Raw genomic sequence first — 24,109 nt, 5'->3', positions numbered from 1 at the left:
TCTCTTCTCCAGGCTGAACAGTCCCAGCTCTCTCAGCCTTTCCTCACAGGAGAGATGCTTCAGTCCCTTCACCACCTCTGTGGCCCTTCACTAGACTGGCTCCAGTATGTCAGTGTCTTTCTTGTACTGGGGAGCCCAGAACTGGACCCAGCACTCCAGGCCCGGCCTTACCAGCGCAAGGACAGGAGAAGGATCACCTCCCTCCACCTGCTGACAAGTCTATGCCTAGTGCAGCCCAGGATACCATTAGCCTTCTTTGTCACAAGAGCACTTTGCTATCTCATGGTCAGCTTCTTGTCCACCAGGATCCCCAGGTTCTTCACTGCAGACCTGCTTTACAGTTGTCCCCCAGGGCATACCGGTGCCTGAGGTAATTTCCCTGCACAAGTAGGACTTTGTGTTTCCCCTTGTTGAGCATCATGAGATTCCTCTCAGCCCCTTTCTACAGCCTGTCCAGGTCCCTCCAAATGGCACCATTTGGGGTATCAGCCGTTCTTCCCAGTTTTGAATTGCCTGTGAACTTGCTGAGACTACATTCTGTCCCACTGCACAGACCACTCATTAAGATATGAAGCAGTGTCTGTCCCAGTATCCACCCCTAGGGCACAACACTGCTGACTGGCCTCTGGCTGGGCTTGGTGCCACTGATCACAACCCTGTGGGCCCAATCGTTCAGCCAGTTTTCAAACCCACCTCACTGTCCACTTATCTAACATCTTGTATTGGGTCTGGCTGAGGCGGAGTTAATTCTCCCCGTAGCACCTCACAGCGTTGTGCTGTGTGTTGGTAGCCAGCAAGGTGTCGATACCGCACCCGTGTGTTGGCTACTGCTGAGCAGCGCCGGCACACATCGAGGCTGTCTCTCCAACACTTCTCCCCCCCTCAGCAGTAGGCCGGGGGTGGGCAAGATCTTGGGAGGGACACAGCCAGGACAGCTGCCCAAACTGACCAAAGGGATATTCCATACCATACGACGTCTGCTCAGCAATAAGAAGCTGAGAGATAGGGGGAGGAACTGGGGGGCACTCATTTTTTTACATTTGTCTTCCAGAGCAACCGCTACACATACTGAAGCCCTGCTTCTTGGGAAGTGGCCAGACATCGCCTGCTGATGGGAAGTAGAGAATAATCTTTTGCTTTGCTTCTGCATGCAGTCTTTTGCTTTTGCCATATTAAACTGCTTTTATCTTGACCCACGAGTTTCGGGGTTTTTTCCATCTTTGTTTTCTCCCCTCCCTGCCTTGCTGAGGACGGGAACGATAGAGCGGCTTGGTGGACACCAGGCATCCAGCCAAGGTTAAACCACCACACATGTATTCTGTCAGCTTATTTTATAAGATCTATTCTGCAGATGCAAATTTAAACATCTTCTCCATCACTACTCACCTACAATTAACAACAGATGTTACACTTTATTGCAGTGAAATAAGATCCCACCCACAGGTAAACCAGAAGGAAAGCACTTCTCAACTTAGAATAAACAGGGAAAGGCAAACATGCCATTTTAAAAGCCAAAACAGAGGTAACTAGTCTTAACTCCACTGATAAAAATGGAAACAACTCGAATTATGGCTTTAGTTTGGCTGACATTAGATACACATGGACTGTGAACAGCTGCAGAAAGTCTTGAGGAACATTTATATGAATTAAACTATAGGAAAACAAGGTGTATTCTAATGTTAGACACAATATTTGCTAATGCCTTGCATAGATGATCTCTTCCAGGTAAAAAAAAAAATAAATCATCATGTACTTTGAGGACTCCCCAGCAGCATAAACCTGCATGATAGGCCCTGACCCCTTTCATCCATTCTGCATATGTAGACTGCTTGTTGTCCTGCTGCTGCTGCCATTGAAGCTAATATCAAATGCCAGAGAGGAATTGCTTTCTCTTTAATGTGCACACATAGGACTGATGCCCAAGCGGGCACTTAAAGAATAAATGAAAGAAAAACATTTGCTCCACAACCATCAACTCTTATATCCGTTTACATCTTGCATCCTTCTAGGAAAAGGCAAGACAACGTATTAATTTTCCATATACACAGCAGCAACAATTAAGCATTAATTATTGGACCTTACTGATTTTCTATCAGTTGTGAAAGCTATTTATTGTACCATACAGAGATCTGCAACACAATTGTCAACAAACAAAGCCAGGTAGAAGTAAAAGACAAACTAATTAATTTAATAAAAAAGTCACATACTTCAAACTCAGTATTAAAACACCCTATATGAATGAGAGAAAAGCTTTTTTGGCATAAAAATAAATGATCAAAAAAAAAATAATCAAGGGACCTGACTTTGACCTGTCTATAAAGGTTAAAAGCCTCTCTAAAGGCTTTTCATAATCTCACACTTAAAAGCATATTTCTTTTTATTTGCTTAGACTGACTTTAAAACCTTTGTATGAATACTGTTTATTAACTTAATGATGGAGACCTGCATGTAAGCCAAGATGTTAACATTGAGCTATTTTACTTCTAAAATCCAGACAAATAGAGACCACTACAGTAATTCTCACCAAAGCCAAATTACTTTGCTTATTATGAAGCACATGGATAAGGAGATTTTTTTTTTTCTTGCAGGGTTAGGGTCATGATATGCAGCTTCTCTTCATGGTGCTTTATATTGTGACTAGCAGGGCTAAAATTTAAAAACGTCACTCCACTAGCACCAGAACTAAGAATTCCTAAACGTCTAATTCCTAAATGTCTAAACATTAAATTTTGGTTAAATCTATGCAAATTAGTCAAGGTGCAGATATCAAGAAGGCAGTAGCTAGCCCTAAAAAGCTTTGTTTTAAAGCTGCTGGGACATATTTTTCTTCTGAGAAAATTGTTCAATTAAATAGTTTACTATAGATTTCTTCTTCAAAAATTTTCAAGGTTTTAAAAAAATACTTGCATTCCATAAACTTTTCTCTTTTCCAATGAAGATCTGTAAGTTTTTGTCATAAACCCAAAAATATTAAGACTTTTGAATTAAAAAAAAAAGTTTATATGAAAAATTTCAAACACTTATGTTACCATGCTGTAAAATGTAAGAATACAGATAGAATAACTCATGCTGAACGTGCAAATTGGACTTTTCCAAGTCAAAACCCACAAACCTTTACATGAAAGCTGACTACATCTATGACCACAAAAGCTGGCACGCTAGCTAACAGCAAAACCATAAAGCACTTGATGTGGCTGAGAGCCAGAATTGCATTCACTCAGCCTGCATCTGCTCTGTTAATGTCTGGACCCCATGCATTTGCAGGTACCAAACTGCTCCCCAGTGCTTGCAGCTGCCATGCTTTCACTTTGCCCAGCATAATAGCCTGGTGCCTTCCTGCATGCTTGCACTCCTGCCACTTTTCATGCAATCACTGCTAAATCTTCTCTTTAGCAGCAGAACCCAAGCACCAAACAGCCACCAGAGATAATGCTTACCTTGAAGTCTTTGTCATAGTTGATGAAAAACAAACAAACAAAAAACCAAAACACAACCAGAAAGTCTCCTAAAAAGCACTCTCTACAGGATTGCAACTAATTTGTACATGACTGGAAAGGATGCTTCACTCACAGAACACTGCTTCATTCAGCAAAGCACATATAGCTCTAGGCAACATCTGGGAATACAACATAAACTCACAGTGTGTTGCTTAGTCCAAACTGGTATGCCAGTAAGGACAGAGGCTAATATAGCAAGCATGGCCAATCAAAGGTGTGAATTGCCCTCAGTGCACACAAAATCAAACAAACAATGAGAAATTGATATATTTTCTGTATATAGTTAGTTTCCTTCATTTAAAATAAGATTTGAAACCCTATGAAAGGAAGGAGTTTAGGAGCAGAGAGAAAGGGAATCAGCTTCAACACAAGTAGAGAGTTACATCAAAGCCAGAATGGTTGAGAGTCAATATCCAAACAACTTTGGAGGAGGAAAAAAGTTTCCCTTTCCCCTTTAAATACATTTGGCCAGGCATACACAGGAGGAAGCTTATTCTCTGGAAGAAAAATCAGCTTCAGAGCGTAAGCGTTACAAGCTGACTTCCAAAGTTGATTGACAACTGATACCCAGAACAGAACAGCCTCAGACGACTAAAAGCAAGGTAAGATTTTAGAGTCAAGGCTTCTCAGCAGCTCTATTGCTGAAGACCATGTTTCTCCCTGTAAGAACGTCCTTCAAAAGCTATGATTATAATTTGATTTTGCCTTGCACCACGTGGTCTCTGTGACCTATTATTTACCTAGTATCTTCCCACTCTGTAGTACAGCCTTGGTGGCAAAAAACAATAAATGTGGCTCTTGATTTTATTTATTAACCAGTCTTATCACAGCCATCCCTCTTCGCGACTGGTTTCCTCTCACAGATGATGGTAGTGAAGGTCCACTACAGCTGTATCTAATGGGTTTCCCTTCCTTTCTCCCCTCCAGGAGGAAAACATAAATGATCAACACACAGCAGCCCTCTCTGCTTTTGACACTGCAGCCTGTCCCCAGCTCCTTTCTCAGGACACCACAGCCCTGTGCTTTCTCCAAGCACCAGCAGCACCAGAGTCTTGCTGTCACAAGGAAAAAAACAACCAACTGTTGGGTTGTTTTTCCCCATGACCAAGGCCTCAGACTGAAGTGGCAGCCAGAGAACAGCCTGGCGGTTCACAAAGAAACAAACCCGGGGCAGTGAGAAACCATCACCTGAAGGGCGAAGATGGACAGAAAGGTTTTGTCAGCCAAGACGCCACCCTTTTACTGGAGGAGCTTGACTGCTGCCATGCAAAGAAGCTGCAGGCAAACAGAGGTACTCCAGCAGGTTTCAGAGATTAAAATCTTGAATGCTGAAATCCTGAATCAGAGTAGCAAGCAAGTTTCTTTAAAGAAGAATTAGTATTTTTAAAGGGGGCAAAGATAAATGTGAATTGCATTATAAAATTCCTTAAATACCTCAAACTGACAGTTAAACACAAAAATAATGCAGAAGAACACAGCACACAAAAAACAGCATTACCGTGTTCTTAAGCAAACGCTACCACAAACTGCTCTGAAGACCAGCACCTCCTTGTGGACAAATTCTGTAGCACTCCCCAGTCACCATAATTCTGTTCAAGACCCAGCTCTGGGAAGAAGAGAGGGTTAAATGATGGAGCTTTATCATCCACCCTTAATTACAGCCCAATTGCTACACTTGAGACCCTTTAGAACACACCGTGATAAATTAAAGTCTTGATATAATTATCCAGCTTGGGCCGAAAACAAAGCTATTTTTGAGGGGTTGGATGCATATGAAGAATTCTAGGGGGTATTTGCACAATTTGAAGAAATTATGAAACTGAACGAAGTGACTTACATATCTGGATAAAAAGAAAGATGAGAAGAGGCCCTTCCCTGTGAACAAGGGGGTATTTGTAGATTGAGACATACGTATATACGAAAAAGAATAATGACCACTTAATCTCACGAACTTTAACTGTTGAGCACAGTCCAAAGTTTCTGCATAAAGACAACTAAATGCTGACAGAAGTTGCTGCAACATAAAACACGGTAATTGATACGGCTCCACAAATTTCTGGCATGACTCTAGCACAGGTACCCAACATGCTAAATATCTGGGTTCAATAGCAATCTTACAAAACCACCTTCACGTGCAATCAATCCTTTCCACAAAGCTTAGTTGCTGCAGAAAGGCATGTCTACACCTGGTACCTGCTTGAGTTAAGGGCTGTCAGGGAGACAGCTGTGCCATCTCTGCTTCCTTCACAGCAGGGAAGCAGCCCTGTGGAGGCATGGGGGAAAAGGATTCAATCCAAAAGTCCAGACAGAGGAATCCACTAGAAATGTATTTACAAGAAGTAAGCGCAAAGGGCCTTGCATAAGGAGTAAAAAGGGGAGGACAGTCACAGCTGGAAAAGGGATATGCTTTAACTCTGAATGCATTTTACAGTTTTAGTTATGAATGTCATAACTCCAAGTCATGGCTGTATAAGGAGTCTCAGTGCTTAGGTATTTAGGAAAACTTGCTTTTACAACTCATACAACTCCCCATAACTCTGAAGAGAAAATGTTCAAGTTACTAGAGGGTAGATATATTAGAAATTTAGCCCCAAATAAATATGCTCACAGAAGCTATAAATCTGCCCTTGATAGACGGTAGTGATAGACCGTAGCTAGTTCAACACATGATTTCCTTAGCCTCATTAACTGTTTAATGCTAATTTCCTTTTTTGCACATAGAATAGAATATTTCAGTTGGAAGGGACCTACAGAAATTAAAGCATGTTATTCAGGGCATTGTCCAAGTGCCTCCTAAACAGGCTCGGGGCATCAACCACCTCTTTAGGGAACCTGTTCCAGGGTTTGACCACCCTCTCAGTAAAGAAATGTTTCCCCAATGTCAAGTCTGATCTAATCTGTCTTTCAAAAATCAGACCTCTATACAAATAAGAAAATAAAAGATACAGGTTCATAAAAATCACATAATTATAGCATAACTGTGGCTGCAAGGGAGCTCAGAAAGACTCTAGTGTATCCTCCTGCTCCAAGCAGGGTCAGCTATGAGATCATAGCAGGCTGCTCAGGGCTTTAATCAGTCTCATCTCAGAAACTTCTCCATCTGCTGTGCAACATCCCTGGGCAATCTGCTCCAGCACTCGGCCATCCTAAAGATCATTTGCTATGAATGAAAGGATCAGGAAGAGCTTCATATTTAAGTAAAACTAGGAAGTTTTACTTAAGCCCATAAAATGTATACAAAGGAGAATATGAAAGAGTGTAAGAGCAGCAACAGACAAAAGGAAACTACAGCAACAACATGCTGTAGGAACAGCACAGAACACAGGCAATACAGAAACAGGGGACACTGTTCAAGCCTCAGGCATTTTGAGACAGATGGCATTTACATTTATTTTGATGAAAATACGGTCCTTCCAGACTGGGAGCCCCAGACACCAAACTCATCCTTCTATCCACAGAACTGGTAAAATAATTTGGTTTGCTCTGCCCGTGCTAACCAGTGCACCACTGAGAAACAGCAATTCATCCACAGCTCACACATCTGATCCCTGGTACTTCTCACTGTTGACCATGCAGATCCTGAAGAAGCACTGCATAAAAACAAAGCAACTTCTTTGGCCTGGAAAAAAAGTCTTCAGAAGTGACAGTATGGGGGAAAAAGGAAAAAAAAAAAAGACACACAACAAAAAAAACCCAAATCCCAAACACCTTCAAAACCTGTTTTCATATCCCATCTCCGAGACATTGAGATCCACACAGGTTCAGATTTCACTTACAAAGGGAAACAGTTTACACACCCTGCACATCAATTTGCTTCTCTCAGAGCAATGTAATGTCAACTGTATCTGAAACAGTAACACTGGACATCCTGTAAGATGGCAATACTTAGGTTAGCTCTCACTAGCATAATACAACAGAGCTAAGTTTTCAGCTTTAAGCTTAAGCAGCACTGCTTCAGAGAGCTAAATTATTTACACTAAACCAGTGCTTTCTTATACCTACACACAAAAAGTGTTCTGTAAACAACAGTAACACTTCCTCCAGACGTGGTGCACTCTTGCCCTTAATGGGGATTCCAGCCCTGCAGGAGAGAATATACCCTTTCACAAGCTTTGACTCCTCTTTCAGTAATTATGATTCTATGATTTTAAAAAGAAAAAAAAAAAGAAAAAAGAAAAGGTGACTCAACAGTATAGATTATTTTTTCAAGGATAAAGAAGTAATTTTTTTTTTTTTTAAACCAATGACTATTAATCAGGATCATCTTCTGATAATTTCCTTACAACAAGTTTTAATCCATACTTACCAAAAGCATCATCGGCCTCTTCCATGTTGTTAAGCCTAGGATTCCAGATAAGATTACCTATAACATCAAAAAACATAGCAACTATGAACATCAGCTTCACCAAGGAGCAAACAAGTGTTCACAAAATGCCATTTACGTGGTAGTTATCACTGTTCTGATGAAAGGTACTTTGGAACACTGTAACAATTCTGGGAAGATACAAAGATGCACTTTATTCCCAATTCTGGGAAGATACCAAGATGCACTTTAAAGCAAAGAATAAGAGCCTGTGCTGATGAGGTTCTTCACTCCTAAGAGCATGCTGTGAAATAACACAACCAATTTTAATCTGTTGTTTTCTTATTTTTTCCTACCAGAAAATGTGCACGGGGACAAAAAGTTATGCCAGCCACTCTGACCTCAACAATTGACTAAAAAATTACTTTCAGCCAACTAAGTGCTTGCTTTCTGTAACATGGCTAAGCAAATCTAAAAACTGGCTACCCCTTCTCCATGCTTGGTCACCACTCCATCATTTCATTAAGTGCCTGTGATTACCCATTCCTGCCTCTTCCCTTGTGCTGACTCTGGCTCTCTTCTGACCATTTCAGTGAACTAACTCCCAGAGCACGAACCCTACCAAAAACACTGAAGAGCACCAAAACTATTTCCCTGAACTGACTTGCTGCTTAGTTAGATGAATGCCAGTATCAGCACAAGGAAAGAAGAGAAAGTAAAAGCATCCCCTCCTGCAGCAGTAGTCCTTAGACCAAACTCGCTGAATCACAGAACTGAACCCTATGCCTCTTCACTTTTAGAGGGCAAAACAATTAAGGAAAGAGAAAGCAATCCTGTAGAACTGAAGCAAATGGCATATCCACATACTCTCTCACAGTAAGGATGGGAACCCTAAAGAAAGGTAAATCACATTTTCAGCAGGTCCTGCAAATAAGTGGGTACACTTTTAATTCGTGGGACTTTGTGACTAAGCCAATTCACACCAAACTCCTACCCTAAAAAGAAACAAGAACAAACAGGAAGTTGCCCACTAGCATTTTTAATAAATCCCTTCTGTAACTTCATTCACTTGACATGATCGATCTGATTTAGCGTAACATGCATATATGACTTGGCCAAAACACCTACTGATATCATCATTGGTGTTGCAAAACCACATACGTAACTCTGCAGTTTCATAACAAATTATTTTTTGAATTCTGTGAATTCAAAATACTCACATGATTTTATAACAAGGCACATCAGTATTGATGTGAATTTTTGTTTTGCCTTAAGGACAACAAGACTTACTTCATTACATTTGTTAAAGCTTTAAGGTATATGAAAAGAAAGTTTTCCTCAAAGTTTTCCTGATCTGCACTTTACCAGTGCATCATAATCAGCATGTTGCATCTAAAATTAAAAAAAAAATAAAAACAAAAAACAAAAAAAACCCACCCAAAACAACCCACAAACCCAAACCCAGACACAGCCTCAATTTCAGCTTTTAATTGCCTCTACCTTTCCAGGTTGCTTCTGGGCTAAAATTTTTACTCATGCTGTTACATCCAAAAGGCATTTTTGATAACTTCTATGACTGACTATATTATTGTTTCAGAGCCAGCATTAAAAGCTGGCCATCCTTCAGAGCCATCCTTCTTCATTATTAAAAAGACTGAATACTTCTATTTTACATGTGCAATTTTAAAATATTTTAAAAGCATAAGTGTGGTTCTGTGTGCAGGGTTCAAAGAAAGTCCATAGCTTGTATATATGCAAACTTGTTTTAATCTAGGGTAAGAAAAAAAACCCATGAAAGATCACAAGAAAGATACCAAACATACACATTTGGTCCGTTTCCCCCCACGCACGCTTCCTTCACCCCTCCCCGTAAAGGCTGTCTATACTTTCAGGGACGAGCACTGCATTATACACACAAACAGGAACTACTTGATCCCCAAACCGCAGATCGTTGAGCACATTTCCACAGGTTGGTAACAACATTGGAAATGTAATATAAACCGAGGGATCGGCTGATGCTGTCACACCAGCAGCAGGAGCAGAGCATCCAGCCACGGAATATGAATTCCTCATTGCTCAAGGGCTTACAAACTGGGCACAATCTATCTCACTATCTCCTGCTCCTATTAACGTCTGCTTACTGCTGCCTAGCTTCTGCAATACAAACTATTATATATTCTGTATTTATAAAGGTGCAGTTTAAGGCAAGGCCCAACAGGAGATAGAATAACTTCTCTCACTACTCTTTACAAAACTGTCATAAGCCTATCCATTTTTTTTTTACCCCAGGAACATTGCTATTTTCTCTCTCTCTCGCACTAAGAGTAACGGTATACAACGCACAAAAGCAACGTACAACATCTACGTACACCACAACTTGAGAAAATCCTGTTTCTGATTGCACATAGTAATTGGGGGTGGGGTGGTGTTGGGTTGTTGGCTGAAATGCACACCAGGAGACAAATCCCCAAACTAGTTGTCTCTACGATTGTTTTCCTGTTGGGGTTCATACGGTCACCCCGGTAAAACCGCTAGCAAAAGCTCACGACTTCCGACTAAGCGAAAGCTCGCTCTTTGCTTTTAGAGCGGCGAGAGCAAACGCTTCTCGGTGACAGCAGCTCTGCCTCGGGAGGTCCCGCGTACTCCAAGCTTAACGTTAGCACGGGGCGCAGGGCCGGCGCGTTTCCCAGCGCTCGGCGGGCGTCGGGAAGGGCGGCCGCCGCGCCCCCACGCTGCGCACAGCCTCCGTGCCGGCCGGGACGAGCGCGGGTGGGTGCCCGGGTGCGGGTCCGCGGCGGTGACTTACCGAAGAGCCGGCCCAGAAGGGACAGGCGTTCTTCACCTGCGGGGCGCTGCTCAGCGACAGCGCCCCGAAGTTCAGCGCCACCAGAGAGCAGCCCAGGACGATCTGCAGCAGCCCCAGCAAAAGCAGCGGTCGGGACGGCAGCAGGTCGGCGTCTGGGTCCGGCCCGGCGGATTGGTCGTCGGGGAGCGGGTCGCAGTGTTGCGGCAAGCCGGGGAGGCAGCCGCGAGAGCTCAGGGACGGCAGCGAGGGCTCGGCGGACGCGGCCGACAGCGAGCCCGCCGACGCCGCCGTGCCGGCGGTGGTGGCCGTCGCCGGCCGGGGTAGCGGGGCGAGCCCCGGGACGGGACAGCAGGAGCCCGGCAGCACCAGCGGCAGCGACATGGGGGGTGGCGGCGGCTGCTGTCCGCGGACGGCCGCTGCGGGCGCCGAGCCGCGCCGGGCCGGTCCGGGCGGAGCCGGCCCTCCGCTGCCCCTGTGCCAGCCCACCCGGGTGCTGACTTCCTGTGGCGCTCCGCTCCCTTCACCTCTGCGCTCCGCCGTGGGGGACGCCGCCGCGCCGGCCCTGGCCGTAGCCTCCAGCTGCATCTCGGGGCAAGTGTCCGCCCGCCCGCCCTGCCGCGACCCGCCTTCGGCGGGCACACCGGCCTGCCCTTCCGCCACACCGCCGGGCGATGCCGGGGACACCTCCGCGGCCGGCATCAAGCCCGCCGCAAGGTTCCCGTCCTGACCCTCGACTCCCGCCCCGCTGGCCCGCCGCGGCACCTCGGACTCTCCCGGCCGGAGAGCCATCCCATCCCTCCCCTCCCGCCCCGGCCCGGCCCGGCCCGGCATGGGTCTCGATGCTGCTGCATGGACCGTTTTGTACTAGTCTTGGCGGGCTTTTCCCCTCCCCTTGTTAACGTGTTCCCTCCCACCCCTCCTCCCTTGCCCTTTTTCCTTTGGTCACTGTTGTTACCGAGCAGTAAGCTTGAAGTTTTAAAATAACTCTTCCTGGGAGGAGGGTGGGGGAAGCCACTGGATTGCATTTCGCATTGTTGGCGCCCTTCCCAACAAGAGGAGGAGGTTTGGCAGACAAAACGACGTGTGTGTGTATATGTGCGTGTATGCCTGCGCGCATGCACGATACCATGTTGTCTGCACAAAGATAAGGGCAGAAAAATCTCTTTAGCTGGTGAAGTTTCATTTGCTTTCTTTTTTCTCCCCCATGTTTTCTGTGGGAATAGCTTGCCTTGACCATGGTCTGTCCTTCTCTTCCACTCGACACACTCCAAGAAGAAGGCTCAGGAATTTACTTTGGCCGTATGTGCTGCTCTCTCCAGCTCAGCCAAAAGCAATTTTATACCTGTTGGGCTTGTCTGGACATGGCTTCAAAAAATAGAGAATCTCAGATATGAAAAGCAGAGCTTCTGGTACTATAGGAGAAGAAGTCACGTTAAAGGTGTCATTGGCTTAGATGACAGCACTCGCTCCTCTGCAGAGAAGGGTGCAGATCCAGCACTCAGAAAAGGATTTTGAAACTGTGTTACAATAATGCATAAAGTCTTATACAAAGAGAGGAAAAGATTCATCCTTAGAGAGGCTGCTTTTGCAGTTACATCTTGCGTGCATCTCTGTGGATTATCCACCTGAAGATTCAGGATTTAGGCCACCAAGAAAAAAATCACCTACTACCCTGGACCACCATCTTGCAATCAAGCCCTCACAAATCAACCTTCACGCCAAGGTTTATGGACCAGGGTTTGGAGTAACAGATTTTAACATCCAAGACCGCATAAGAGGGCTGCCAAAGCGCTACTGCCCTTGCATATGATTGTATGTCCCTCCCAGTCTTTAACTGAGCCATTAATTAGTAAACATGTAAATTTAAACATATATGTGAGACTGAGGACTATCGTACACATTATAACTTACATGACACTTTCTATGATTTTGCCTTTTATTCATTACACAGAAATAGAGTTGCAGATAATATAAATATGCTGAAAGCTCACTAATACCGAGACCCTGGCAGATGCTATGTCCACATATTTCAGGGCTTCAGAGTAGATGCCCCAATCTTAGCTTTACAAATCCACAAAATGCAGCCAAAGATAAAAGGTGCTCTATCAAAGGACAGATTTCAGCTCTATTCAACTAGCAGCTTACTTGTAACAAGTAAAAACAGGGTATTTGCACTCCATCTAGTGAATGGGATCTTGTAAATCTTGACATTTATTTCCAATTTCTTTAAACATGCTCTTCTTTTTGACTTTCAGAAATACAAGCTGCAAAAAGCACTTATATCAGAACAAGAAGTTATTTTCAGTCTAAAGCAACAAGTTGTTACTTTGTGTTCCAAAAATGCAAACCTGCAATGTACTAACTCATGAGCTCAGAGTTCTCCATGTTTTAGATCTGCACAGTGCTTTCTCTGTAGACTTACACTGTCCATTCTTAACCTGGGAAACAGAAAAAATAATTAGATCCTTTTTCATCACATGCTCTATGTCACTCCAAGTACCTGAAACTCCAAAGAATCATAGAATCATAGAACGATTTGGGTTGGAAGGCACCATTAAAGGTAATCTAGTCCCACCCCCCGGCAATGAGCGGAGACATCTTCAACTACATCAGGTTGCTTAGAGCTCCATCCAGACTGACCTTGGATGTTTCCAGGGATGGGTCATCTACCATCTCTCTGAGCAACCTATTCCAATGTTTCACCACTCTCATCATAAAAAATTTCTTCGTTATATCTAGTCTGAATCTGCCCTTTCTTAGTTTAAAACCATTATCCTTTGTCCTATTGCTGCAGGCCCTTGTAAAAATTCTGTCCTCATCATTTTTATAACGCCACTTTGAGTATTGAAAGGCCACAATAAGGTGTCCCCGGAGCCTTCTCTTTTTCAGGTTGAACAACACCAACTGTCTCAATCTGTCCTCATAGTGATGCCTAGCTGTTTAAGGACATAATTAACGTAACTGTTGTCTAGCTGGCACAATTAACGTAACTAACATACCACATACCCAAATTAATTGCATGAAGAACATTTTTTATCTTAGAATGAGGTGTACTTAGATAAGATGTAGGAGAGGAACCTTGAGCAGAGGAACACTTGTTAAAAACAAGATGTACATTCTTGAGAGTCAAAAGTCAGCAAAAGTCCTCTAATTGGTGTTCTTAGAGTAAGCTGTCTCATTATAATATGAAAACTAAACCTCCAGTGCTGATTACATCCCCTCCCCAGATAAAGACCCCTACTCACCAGACATGTGTAGTGAATTTAGAAGGTACTGTGTCCTTAAATTGAAGCAAGAAAAGAGTTAACGAAGCTGAGGTAAGAAGGTGTGACTAACACCCGGAGATAGCACCCTGGACTGCATAAATATACAATGTAACTGTAACCAGTGTGCTAGCTTTGTGGAGTGACCACCTAGCACCCATCTCTGCACAGATGTGGAACACACAAATACCTTGACCCTGTGTGTGAATTGGCTTTGCATACCGGGTAAAGATCCCACATTTCGGGACAACAGTAGGAGAGGTGCTCCAGTCCTCTGATCATTTTTGTGCCCCTCCTCTGGACTTGCTCCACCAGCTCCATGTCTTTCCTGTGCTGGGGACCCCAGAGCTGGACGCAGTACTCCAGGTGGGGTCTCACAAGAGCAGAGTAGAGGGGCAGGATCACCTCCCTCGACTGCTGATCACGCTGCTTTTGATGCAGCCCAGGCTTTCAGGGCTGCAAGCGCACACTGCCAGCTCATGTCCAGTTTTTCATCCACCGGTACCCCCAAGTCCCTCTCTATAGGGCTGCTCTCAATCCATCCATCCTACAGTCTGTACTGATGTTGGAGATTGCTCTGCCCCAGGTGCAGGCCCTTGCACTTGGCCATGTTGATCCTCATGAATTTCACATGGGCCAAGCTTTCTCAAGCTTGTCCAGGTCCCTCTGAATGGCATCCCGTCCCTCAGGCTTGTCAACGGCTCTACTCAGCTTGGTGTCATCTGCAAAATTGCTGAGGGTGCATGTCCTGGTTCTGGCAAGGATAGAGTTAATGTCACAAGGAGCCAGGACAGGTGAGCCAAGCTGGCCGGGGGCTATTCCATGCCATGTGACATCATGCTCACCATAAAAGGGGGCTAGTTGGGCAGGGGAGGGGGTGGCGCATTTCGCATTTTGGTGGCTTGGCCCCGGAAGGGGCTGAGAGTCAGGTGGGTCGGTCGTTGGCTCGGTAAATTGTTCTCTGTTATCACCCATTATCAGCACTGCTGTTGATTGTTTCCCTCTCCCTTGCTGTCCCAGTAAACTGCCCTTATCCCAACCCTCGAGGCTTTGCCGTGGTTTTTCGGTTCTCCTCCACATCGCGCTGGGGAGGGGTGAGTGAGCGGCACGTGGCACTCAGCTGCTGGCTGGGGCTGAACCACGTCAGTGCACTTGATCCCACTGTCTATGATATTGATGAAGATATTAAACAATACTGGTCCCAATACAGACCCATGTGGGACACCACTTGACACTGATCTCCATCTGGATATTGAGCTGTTGACCACTAACTCTCTGAATGCAGCCATCCATGCCAGTTCCTTATTCACCAAACAGTCCGTCCATCAAATCCATTCTCTCCAATTTAGAGGGAAGGTTGTTGTAGAGGGTGTGCCAAAGGCCTTACAGAAGTCCAGATAGATGACATCTGTAGAAGAGGAGGACTGAACTGAAACAGACACATTTTGCATGGTGGCTGAATTTGGATTCCAAACCAAGAATATCTGGGCTTATTGCTAAGATGTGGTGGGACAGCTTGCCTAAGTGCAGCAACAAATGGATACAAGCCCTTCAGGAAAGACAGAGAGAGCAGACAAGAACAAGGCTTGCTCTCTCTCTGAAGGAGGAGCTCAGCTCTATGGGATGGGTGAGAACTTGAAGGTGAGGGTCAGAGAAGAGAACACTAACTGTAATACTGTGGTGGGGGTGTGTTAGTACTGATCATGGAAAGGAAAAGGATGAAATCTTTGAAAAATGAAGAGAAGTCTTAGCATCATAGAAACTGTGACACAGGAGAGGGATATTCCTGACATCTCCTGGAAGAGCAATGTGGCTGGATGCAAGCTATCCAGGACATATTCTGGAGGATGTCAAGGGTAATTTCTTGATATACAGGTACTGGATGGGCCAACCAGGGCTGAATCACAGTGGGTGATTCACAGCTGGATCTGCTGTTCACTGACAAGGAAGAACTGACTAGGGATGGGGTAATCAGTGGCTGATTTTGATTTAGTGGAGGTCAAGTTCCTGAGGCAAGGGAGGGTGGCAGGAGAATGGCAGAGCACAGTCCCTGGGCTCTAGGAGAGAGCAGATTTTGGCTTACTGAGGGAACTGGCAAGTGAGACTTCATTAGAGTGAGCTCTGAAGGGCAAAGAAGCCCAGGAAACCTGGTCAGCCTTTAAAGAGCCCTTTGCTCTAACAGAGGGAAGTTTTTCTAATGCAATCACTGTTAGTAATACTATGCATTCATAGTCACTACACTCACTTGTCAGCTGGTGCTATTTGTATCATCAACCCTAAGACACAAAAGTATGTCTAGTATAAAACTTTGTATCAGATTTTGTACGTTTAATACCGAGAGTCCATGGCAGTGGTGTTTATTTCTCCTTAAACATAGGGAAACACACGTGTTCAAATTCAGGGAAGAATTCAACTTTATGTTATCTAATAGTTATTAATTTTATTCAATAAAAAAGCTATTGTGAAAAGAAATCTTAGAGCTGTAAGAGAATTTTCTATAATGATTTTTGGTTTTTTTTCTCTAAAAACTGCATCTGAGCTGGACTTTGTCCACTTTATTAATATGCAGAGTATATTGACCTTTACAAAATCATTATGTGCTCCACAGTTGTTCCTTCTTTATTTACTCAATGCACTGGCTTTAGGACCCCATTTACTTTAAGAAAATAACCACAGTCAAAGAAAGTTACAAAATACTTTTTAGTTAATGCAATTTTATACTTTTAAGTGTCTAAATAGACAGGGAGAAAAAGAACAGTAACCTTTTTTTTTTTTTTTTAATAACCCGTCATGAACCCAGCTGTCCATGTGCATGCCACATTAGAACAGTTCACTGAAATTGTGATTTTAAAGGTAACCAATTATTTTGTATGACTTTTAGTCTTAAAAAGCAATCCCTTTAACAATTATCAAAAGGTGAGATGCTATCCTGTATAGACCTACTAAAGTATCAAAAAGAAGCTTAATAGCCACCTGTAAAGATCTTATGTTAGATTTTATATAGTTCTGCATGGGTACACTTCAAGAGTCTGCTCTGAAGATCTTCCAAATCTGTTTGAAATATTTAAATATTTTACATAACTTCAACAGGGGAAACATATTAGCAGCTTTTCAAATTACTACTGATACATCCTGTTTTCAGCATGGTGGCTTCACTGGGTCTCTGCTGAGGATTGCATTGCAAAGCAGTGACAGTAAACATAAAGGTATTATATTATCAGACCAGAAAAGCTGATTGCTGCTCCAGAAAAACAAAGAAACAAAGAAAACCAAACAGACAGACAGAGAAACAAAAAACCATGAAGACAGAGCACTGTGTATTTTGCAGGACCACATTCAGGAGAAGAGACCTGAGATTTCTGAAATGTGGAAATAAAAAACCTCATAACCAGCAAGCAACAAACCCAGGAATATGACTTTGTCTTTAAACACTAAAACATCCTTTTGAATACCTGAGCAGTTGTTTTTCACGCTGCATCACCCACATGGTAGTAAAGACATTTAACTGCAACACGTGTATGGTGGCAATACAGGATTTTAGTTGCTAAGAGTTTTCTGCAGAAGATTCTCTCAGGACCTTGATCTTTGCTGTCTCTCTTAAGCATCTCTTGAAGCCATCATCAAAAGACACCTTCTATGTCTTGCTTTATTGATCTTTTGACTCAGAAAAATCCTTCTTGAATTCATACCTCTACATAAAAACCCATGAAACCCCACATTAGCATTCTCTCTTTTCCCACCCCTTTTTTGGGGGGGGTAAATGGGGAAGGAAGCAAAGCAACTCAGCAGTTAGTTACAGCTAAGCAATGCAATGCTTTCAAAATCATAGAATCATAGAATGGTTTGGGTTGGAAGGGACCTTCAAGCTCATCTAGTTCCAAGCCCCCCGCTATGGACAGGGACACCCTCCACTAGACCACGTTGCCCAAAGCCCCATCCAAACTGGCCTTGAACACTTCCAGGGATGAGGCATCCACAACCTCTCTGGGCAACCTGTTCCAGTGCCTCACCACCCTCACAGTAAAGAATTTCTTCCCAATATCTAATCTAAATCTAAATATCTTTCAGTTTTAACCCATTACCCCTTGTCCTGTCACTACACTCCCTGATAAACAGTCCCTCACCAGCTTTCCCATAGGCCCCTTCAGGTACTGGAAGGCCGCAATTTGATCTCCCCGAAGCCTTCTTTTCTCCAGGCTGAACAACCCTAACTCTCTCAGCCTGTCCTCATAGGAGAGATGCTCCAGCCCTCCGATCAGCTTCGTGGCCCTCCTCTGATCTTGCTCCAACCGCTCCGTGCCTCTCCTGCACTGGGGCCCCCAGAGCTGGACGCAGTACTCCAGGTGGGGTCTCACAAGAGCAGAGTAGAGGGGCAGGATCACCTCCCTCAACTGCTGGTCACACCTCTTGTGATGCACCCCGGGACACGGTTGGCTTTCAGGGCTGCAAGCACACACTGTCGGCTCATGTTGAGCTTCTCATCAGTCAATACCCCCAAGTCCTTCTCCTCGGGGCTGCTTTCAGTCCATTCCTTGCCCAGCCTATAGTCGTGCTTGGGCTTGCAGCGACCCACATGCAGGACCCTGCACTTGGCCTTGTTGAACTTCATGTGGTTCGCACAGGCCCACCTCTCCAGCCTGTCAAGGTCCTTCTGGATGCCATCCCTTCCCTCCAACGTGTTGACCACACCACACAGCTTGGTGTTGTCGGCAAACTTGCTGAGGGTGCACTTGATCCCACTGTCCGTGTCACAGACAAAGATGTTGAACAGTGCTGGTCCCAGTACCGACCCCTGAGGAACACCACTCATCACCGTTCTCCACTTGGAGACCTTATTTATCAGCCACCTGGATTAGAGACCCTCAAATCAGCATATCTATGAAAAACTTAGCCAAGTCACTGTCAACAGGGAAGCAAACCAAACAGGCATTTACTTTATGGAATCTCTGAGGATAAGATTCAGAACTCCTTTATAGCCATCGAGAACTTGGGGACAAGTATTGATATTGACCAGAGGAATTACAGAACTTTCCCAGGACAGAGAGGGAACCAGCTTTCTTCCTGACATCAGAATATTTTTTCCTTATGTGAGGAAGTTTGAGCTGTCCTGCTGACATGAGGTTGACTGAATGTCAAACTTGATGGATGGTATTAACTATTTACCTAGTCAGCATCCTAAGTAAATCTTGCACTTCAGAAATGCAAAGATAGGATTTTGTCCCAATGAGTTTACAATGCAATGTAAATGGCAATGACTGTTATAAATGACTAGTAGCCAGAGTACACAGGAAAAAAAGTTACAATGACAAGGTGCAATTCATATGCTTTTGATATAGCATGTGAAACTAACAATGCATGTAAAGTTCAATGAGACAGACTTGAGATGATTTTATTATGTCACATCACCTCAGTTTTGCCTCCTTGAAACTTTGGGAAACTGGACAATCTGTGAAATCTTTTCACAGAGGCTTAAAAAGGAGAAAAGTTAGTCTGAAAAATTGGATGACAGACAACTTTATAAAAAAAATTAAATAATAATACTATACAGAATCCATTGATAACAGTTAAATTCCCTTCAATACCAATTAAAATCATATAAAGTAAATATTTCTAAAGCAAGACCAATCTCTCCAGTGACACGTTTGGATACATGCAGTAGAAAATTTCAATACATTCTTTAAAGTCCTGTCTGTCTCCAACTCAGACATAAACTTAGGGCATCTTTAAAGAGACCATGATCTCAATCACTATTCCTCTAGAAGCAAAGTTGCATTATATATATAGCATATCAGCACTTTCAAGTCACTCAAAAGAGATACTTGGAATCAGCTGTATGGCTTCTTTTTCTAAGTTCCTGTAAACATCCACAAGTCAGCTCGACTTTTGTACTCCATTTTTTTTCTGTCTAGACAGAGCCTGGATGCTCCAGGCTTTGGTGTGGCTATCTGATGTCCTGCAGTCTGTGGCCATCCGTTCAGCAGGGACAGAGGAGTCTCCGCCAACTATCTGCTGCAGATTGATACAGGAATCCTGGTGCTCCTGAACAAAGGGGAAGGACTCTTGGGGATGCCAGATGAAGAAGCAAAATTCAGCATAAAAATGCATGTACTGTTCACATGAATGGAAAGAGAGGTGATGGATATTGTGGTCTGGGCCATTCTCATCTAGCCCTAAAAAAAAAATAATCAAACATACTAATAAGCATTTGGAGAACTCATATCCCACATAGCCGGATGACGCATATGCAGGTTCCTGTGGGAGAGGACCCCCACGTTGTTTTAGGGATCAATAGAGAATACGTGGAGAGAATACGTGGACAATGGCAAGTAACTTGTTAAGACCATAAGATAGCATGAGATAGTGTAATATTTTTACATTTACTAATAATATTTTATTAGTAGTATCAGTACTCTTAGCGTTACTATTAGCATTTTATAATTCTATTTTATCATTATTATAATTTATTTACTAATTAGATACTTAATAAATACCTGATTTACCTAAGCAGAATTTTGTTGTGATGTATATGCTTGTTAGGAGGATTATAAAGAACCATGACATTGAAGTGCTGTAATCAGTAGGATCCCTTTGGCAAACCACAGTAGCTTACCAGTAAGAGTGTTTAGCATGGCTCATGAGGTGAAATAATACTAGCAAGTGATAAGACCAGTATTATTGGGACCATTGCCATGAGGTAAAAATGTGTAGTGTGTGATACATGACAAGATTTAGGGCAAAAGTTTGTAAAGGAGAGATGATAACCTGTGCTAGGATTACTGAATGTGTAGAGGAAAACTGAATTGATCCTATAGCAATTTGGTCAGGTTTAAAAGGTGGAAAAATCAGAATAAATTGGAAGAAAGGAAAAGGCAAGTCAAGATTACATCAGTTACTTGATAGACAGGTTAAGAGATGAACAAGGTAAAATCTCTTTGCTAGGAGATGAGAAAGAAAGTCTTACCCTGAGCAATGTAACCTATAAAACCAGAAACAGTCATCTGGAAGTACAAACTAAATATTAAAACTTAGAGAGTAAGTTACAACCCCAAATCGTTACTGGATCTCAACAGCGATGATGGTCACTGAAAAAAACACTCCCAAAGAGAAAATAGATCATGGGGGCTCTGGCCATTGCTCTCCATACAAGGGAAACCCAGTCTGGGGCCACTCCTGAGCGATGGTCACAGCTGAGTGGTTCATTCTTCCCCTGGGTGGGCAGTATTAGCCACACGTGACTCATGAAGCCCCATATCCTTGCTCAATTCCCATGGCAGGCTTTGGGGAGCTGGGGCGGGGGTGACTCTGGGTGCAGAGGATGCTGACAGCCTGCACAGCTACAATCTGCCTCTACAAGGCACCATGGCCTCCACATTATAGAAATGTGTCACACCTGGCCAAGTTGGGACACCTTGTAACAAGTTTCACTATGTATTTTTGGCCATTTCTTCTTAGTCGTTCATGTGGAACAACTAAATATCTCTCGTTGCCACCTTCCCTATTGTGAATAACATATTGCTGTTCTTGTTCTGAGGAGCAGGATGAGGCCATTGGCACTGTTGGTGTTCACGTGAGTGCTCTGTGTGTTTGTCTGTGTTATTTGTGTGGATGGCCATGTGTAAATATGCATATACGTGTTGTATACACATGCTCTGTGTGCCTGCGCCTGCTGGGAACACACACTCAGCCTCACTAGCAGCTGGACCTGGGGACATGGAGCTGCTGCAGCCTCACCTCTCTTGGGCTGCTGGATATGTTCTGATTCCCCTAACTGATGGTTTCTTGTGAAATCTGATGGTTTTTTCTGGTCCTTCCTCAGTTAGCTTCTGCATGTCAAAATCAATCTTTCATGAACCCAAATAAATGTAAGAAGAGAGCATAAATGTAAATAAATGTTTCTTCCTTAGCTACAATTTCTGTGAACAAGCTGAATGTTTCTTACCTTACCTCTGTTTTATCATCAAAACAGTTATTAACAAATTCCTATAGCTCATAAGAAATTATCATCAAGGGCACAAGTCCATCTCCATCTCATGTCCATCTTCAGATTCCTACTGTTCTTTCCAAACTGTGTATCTCAAGTAATTTTGGTTTCAGCAGTACATCTTTGGGCAGTATAGAATCATAGAATGGTTATACCAGGTTTACTGAAGTCACTGTCACTGGGATCTGCTAATCAGGGCTGATGTCTGCTTGTCTATAGAGATATCTTACTTTGCAGGCATAATATAAAAGATGCAGCAAATTGATAGGGCCATTTCTGTATCAATTGCCAAAATGTCCCCAACAAATACACAAACCAGGCACTCCATCGCTTCCTGCTTCTGCTGCATTTATAAAACAGGATGCAAGAATTCATCAGTGGATTCATCAGCATGGGTGAGTATAATCTCATAATCAGATAACAAACCAGGCCAAAAGGGAGTAGAAAAACTCATACATAATTCTGGGGGCATAAAGGGTGCCCAGCATTACTTTTGAGCTGCAATGACTTTGCAGAAACATCACCCAGGAGAAATCTGTAGCAACTTTATCCAAATGTCCAGATCCTATCACAATGATGCTACAATGCCACAATGATACTGCATCCTTTTTTAATACTACTTTCTTTAAGCAGGGTAAATCAAGAAGGAAGAGGGATAGAAACAGTAAAGGTGTAACATCCACCTTTGACTTCAAAAATGTTATGGAAGCTTATTCAATTAGCTCCCTCAGTGATTTCATGCAATGTGCTTAGCTTCATCAGGCCTCTTCAGTTCATAGAATCATAGAATTGTAGAATCATAGAATCATAGAATCATAGAATGGTTTGGGTTGGAAGGGACCTTCAAGCTCATCTAGTTCCAACCCCCCTGCTACGGACAGGGACACCCTCCACTAGACCACGTTGCCCAAAGCCCCATCCAACCTGGCCTTGAACACTTCCAGAGATGGGGCATCCACAACCTCTCTGGGCAACCTGTTCCAGTGCCTCACCACCCTCACAGTAAAGAATTTCTTCCTAACATCTAATCTAAATCTAAATATCTTTCAGTTTTAACCCATTACCCCTTGTCCTGTCACTACACTCCCTGATAAACAGTCCCTCTCCAGCTTTCCTGTAGGCCCCTTCAGGTACTGGAAGGCTATGGTAAGGTGTCCCCCGAGCCTTCTCTTCTCCAGGCTGAACAACCCTAACTCTCTCAGCCTGTCCTCGTAGGAGAGATGCTCCAGCCCTCCGATCAGCTTCGTGGCCCTCCTCTGATCTTGCTCCAACCGCTCCGTGCCTCTCCTGCACTGGAGCCCCCAGAGCTGGACGCAGTACTCCAGGTGGGGTCTCACAAGAGCAGAGTAGAGGGGCAGGATCACCTCCCTCAACCTGCTGGTCACACCTCTTTTGAGGCAGCCCAGGACACGGTTGGCTTTCAGGGCTGCAAGCGCACACTGTCGGCTCATGTTGAGCTTCTCATCAATCAACACCCCCAAGTCCTTCTCCTCGGGGCTGCTTTCAGTCCATTCCTTGCCCAGCCTGTAGTCGTGCTTGGGCTTGCAGCGACCCACATGCAGGACCCTGCACTTGGCCTTGTTGAACTTCATGCAGTTCGCACGGGCCCACCTCTCCAGCCTGTCAAGGTCCTTCTGGATGCCATCCCTTCCCTCCAGCGTGTCGACAAACACTACAAGCTTGGTGTTGTCGGCAAACTTGCTGAGGGTGCACTTGATCCCACTGTCCGTGTCACAGACAAAGATGTTGAACAGTGCTGGTCCCAGTACCGACCCCTGAGGAACACCACTCGTCACTGTTCTCCACTTGGACATTGAGCAGTTGACCACAACTCTTAGACTGTGACCATCCAGCCAATTCCTTATCCACTGAGTGGCGCATCCATCGAATCCACGTCTCTCCAATTTAGAGACAAGGATGTCATGCGGGACAGTGTCAAATGCCTTGCACAAGTCCAGGTAGATGACGTCAGTTGCCCTTCCCTTATCCACCAACACTGTAACCCCATCATAGAAGGCCACTGAGTTTGTCAGGCACGATTTGCCCTTAGTGAAGCCATGTTGGCTGTCACCAATCACCTCCTTGTTTTCCATGTGCCTGAGCATAGTCTCCAGGAGGGTCTGCTCCATAATCTTGCCAGGCACAGAGGTGAGACTGACCAGCCTGTAGTTCCCTGGGTCTTCCTTTTTACCCTTCTTAAAAATGGCAGTTACGTTCCCCCTCACAGTCGGCAGGAACTTCGCCAGACTGCCAGGACTT

At 44.1% G+C, this 24,109-nt stretch overlaps 1 protein-coding gene across 2 annotated transcripts in view; it reads right to left on the bottom strand.

The window, feature by feature from the left end:
* Positions 1-11,444, bottom strand: part of ENTREP1 (endosomal transmembrane epsin interactor 1) — a 38,098-nt gene extending 26,654 nt beyond the window's left edge. The window contains exons 1-2 of one of the 2 annotated variants that reach the window (XM_075740517.1): positions 10,607-11,444; positions 7,804-7,860 (exon numbers count right to left, since the gene is read on the bottom strand). In XM_075740517.1, the coding sequence (XP_075596632.1) occupies positions 7,804-7,860; positions 10,607-11,437 (888 nt within the window). In that variant the 5' untranslated portion in view covers positions 11,438-11,444. The remainder of the gene's footprint in view (positions 1-7,803; positions 7,861-10,606) is intronic. The other variant, XM_075740518.1, reaches the window with a different exon arrangement.
* Between the last annotated feature and the right edge of the window lie 12,665 nt (positions 11,445-24,109).

This window comes from Balearica regulorum, chromosome Z, assembly GCF_011004875.1.
Source record: "Balearica regulorum gibbericeps isolate bBalReg1 chromosome Z, bBalReg1.pri, whole genome shotgun sequence".
Classification (NCBI taxonomy): domain Eukaryota; kingdom Metazoa; phylum Chordata; class Aves; order Gruiformes; family Gruidae; genus Balearica; species Balearica regulorum.
Note: the sequence above shows the minus strand (reverse complement) of the source record. Positions and strands in the feature narration are given on the sequence as shown.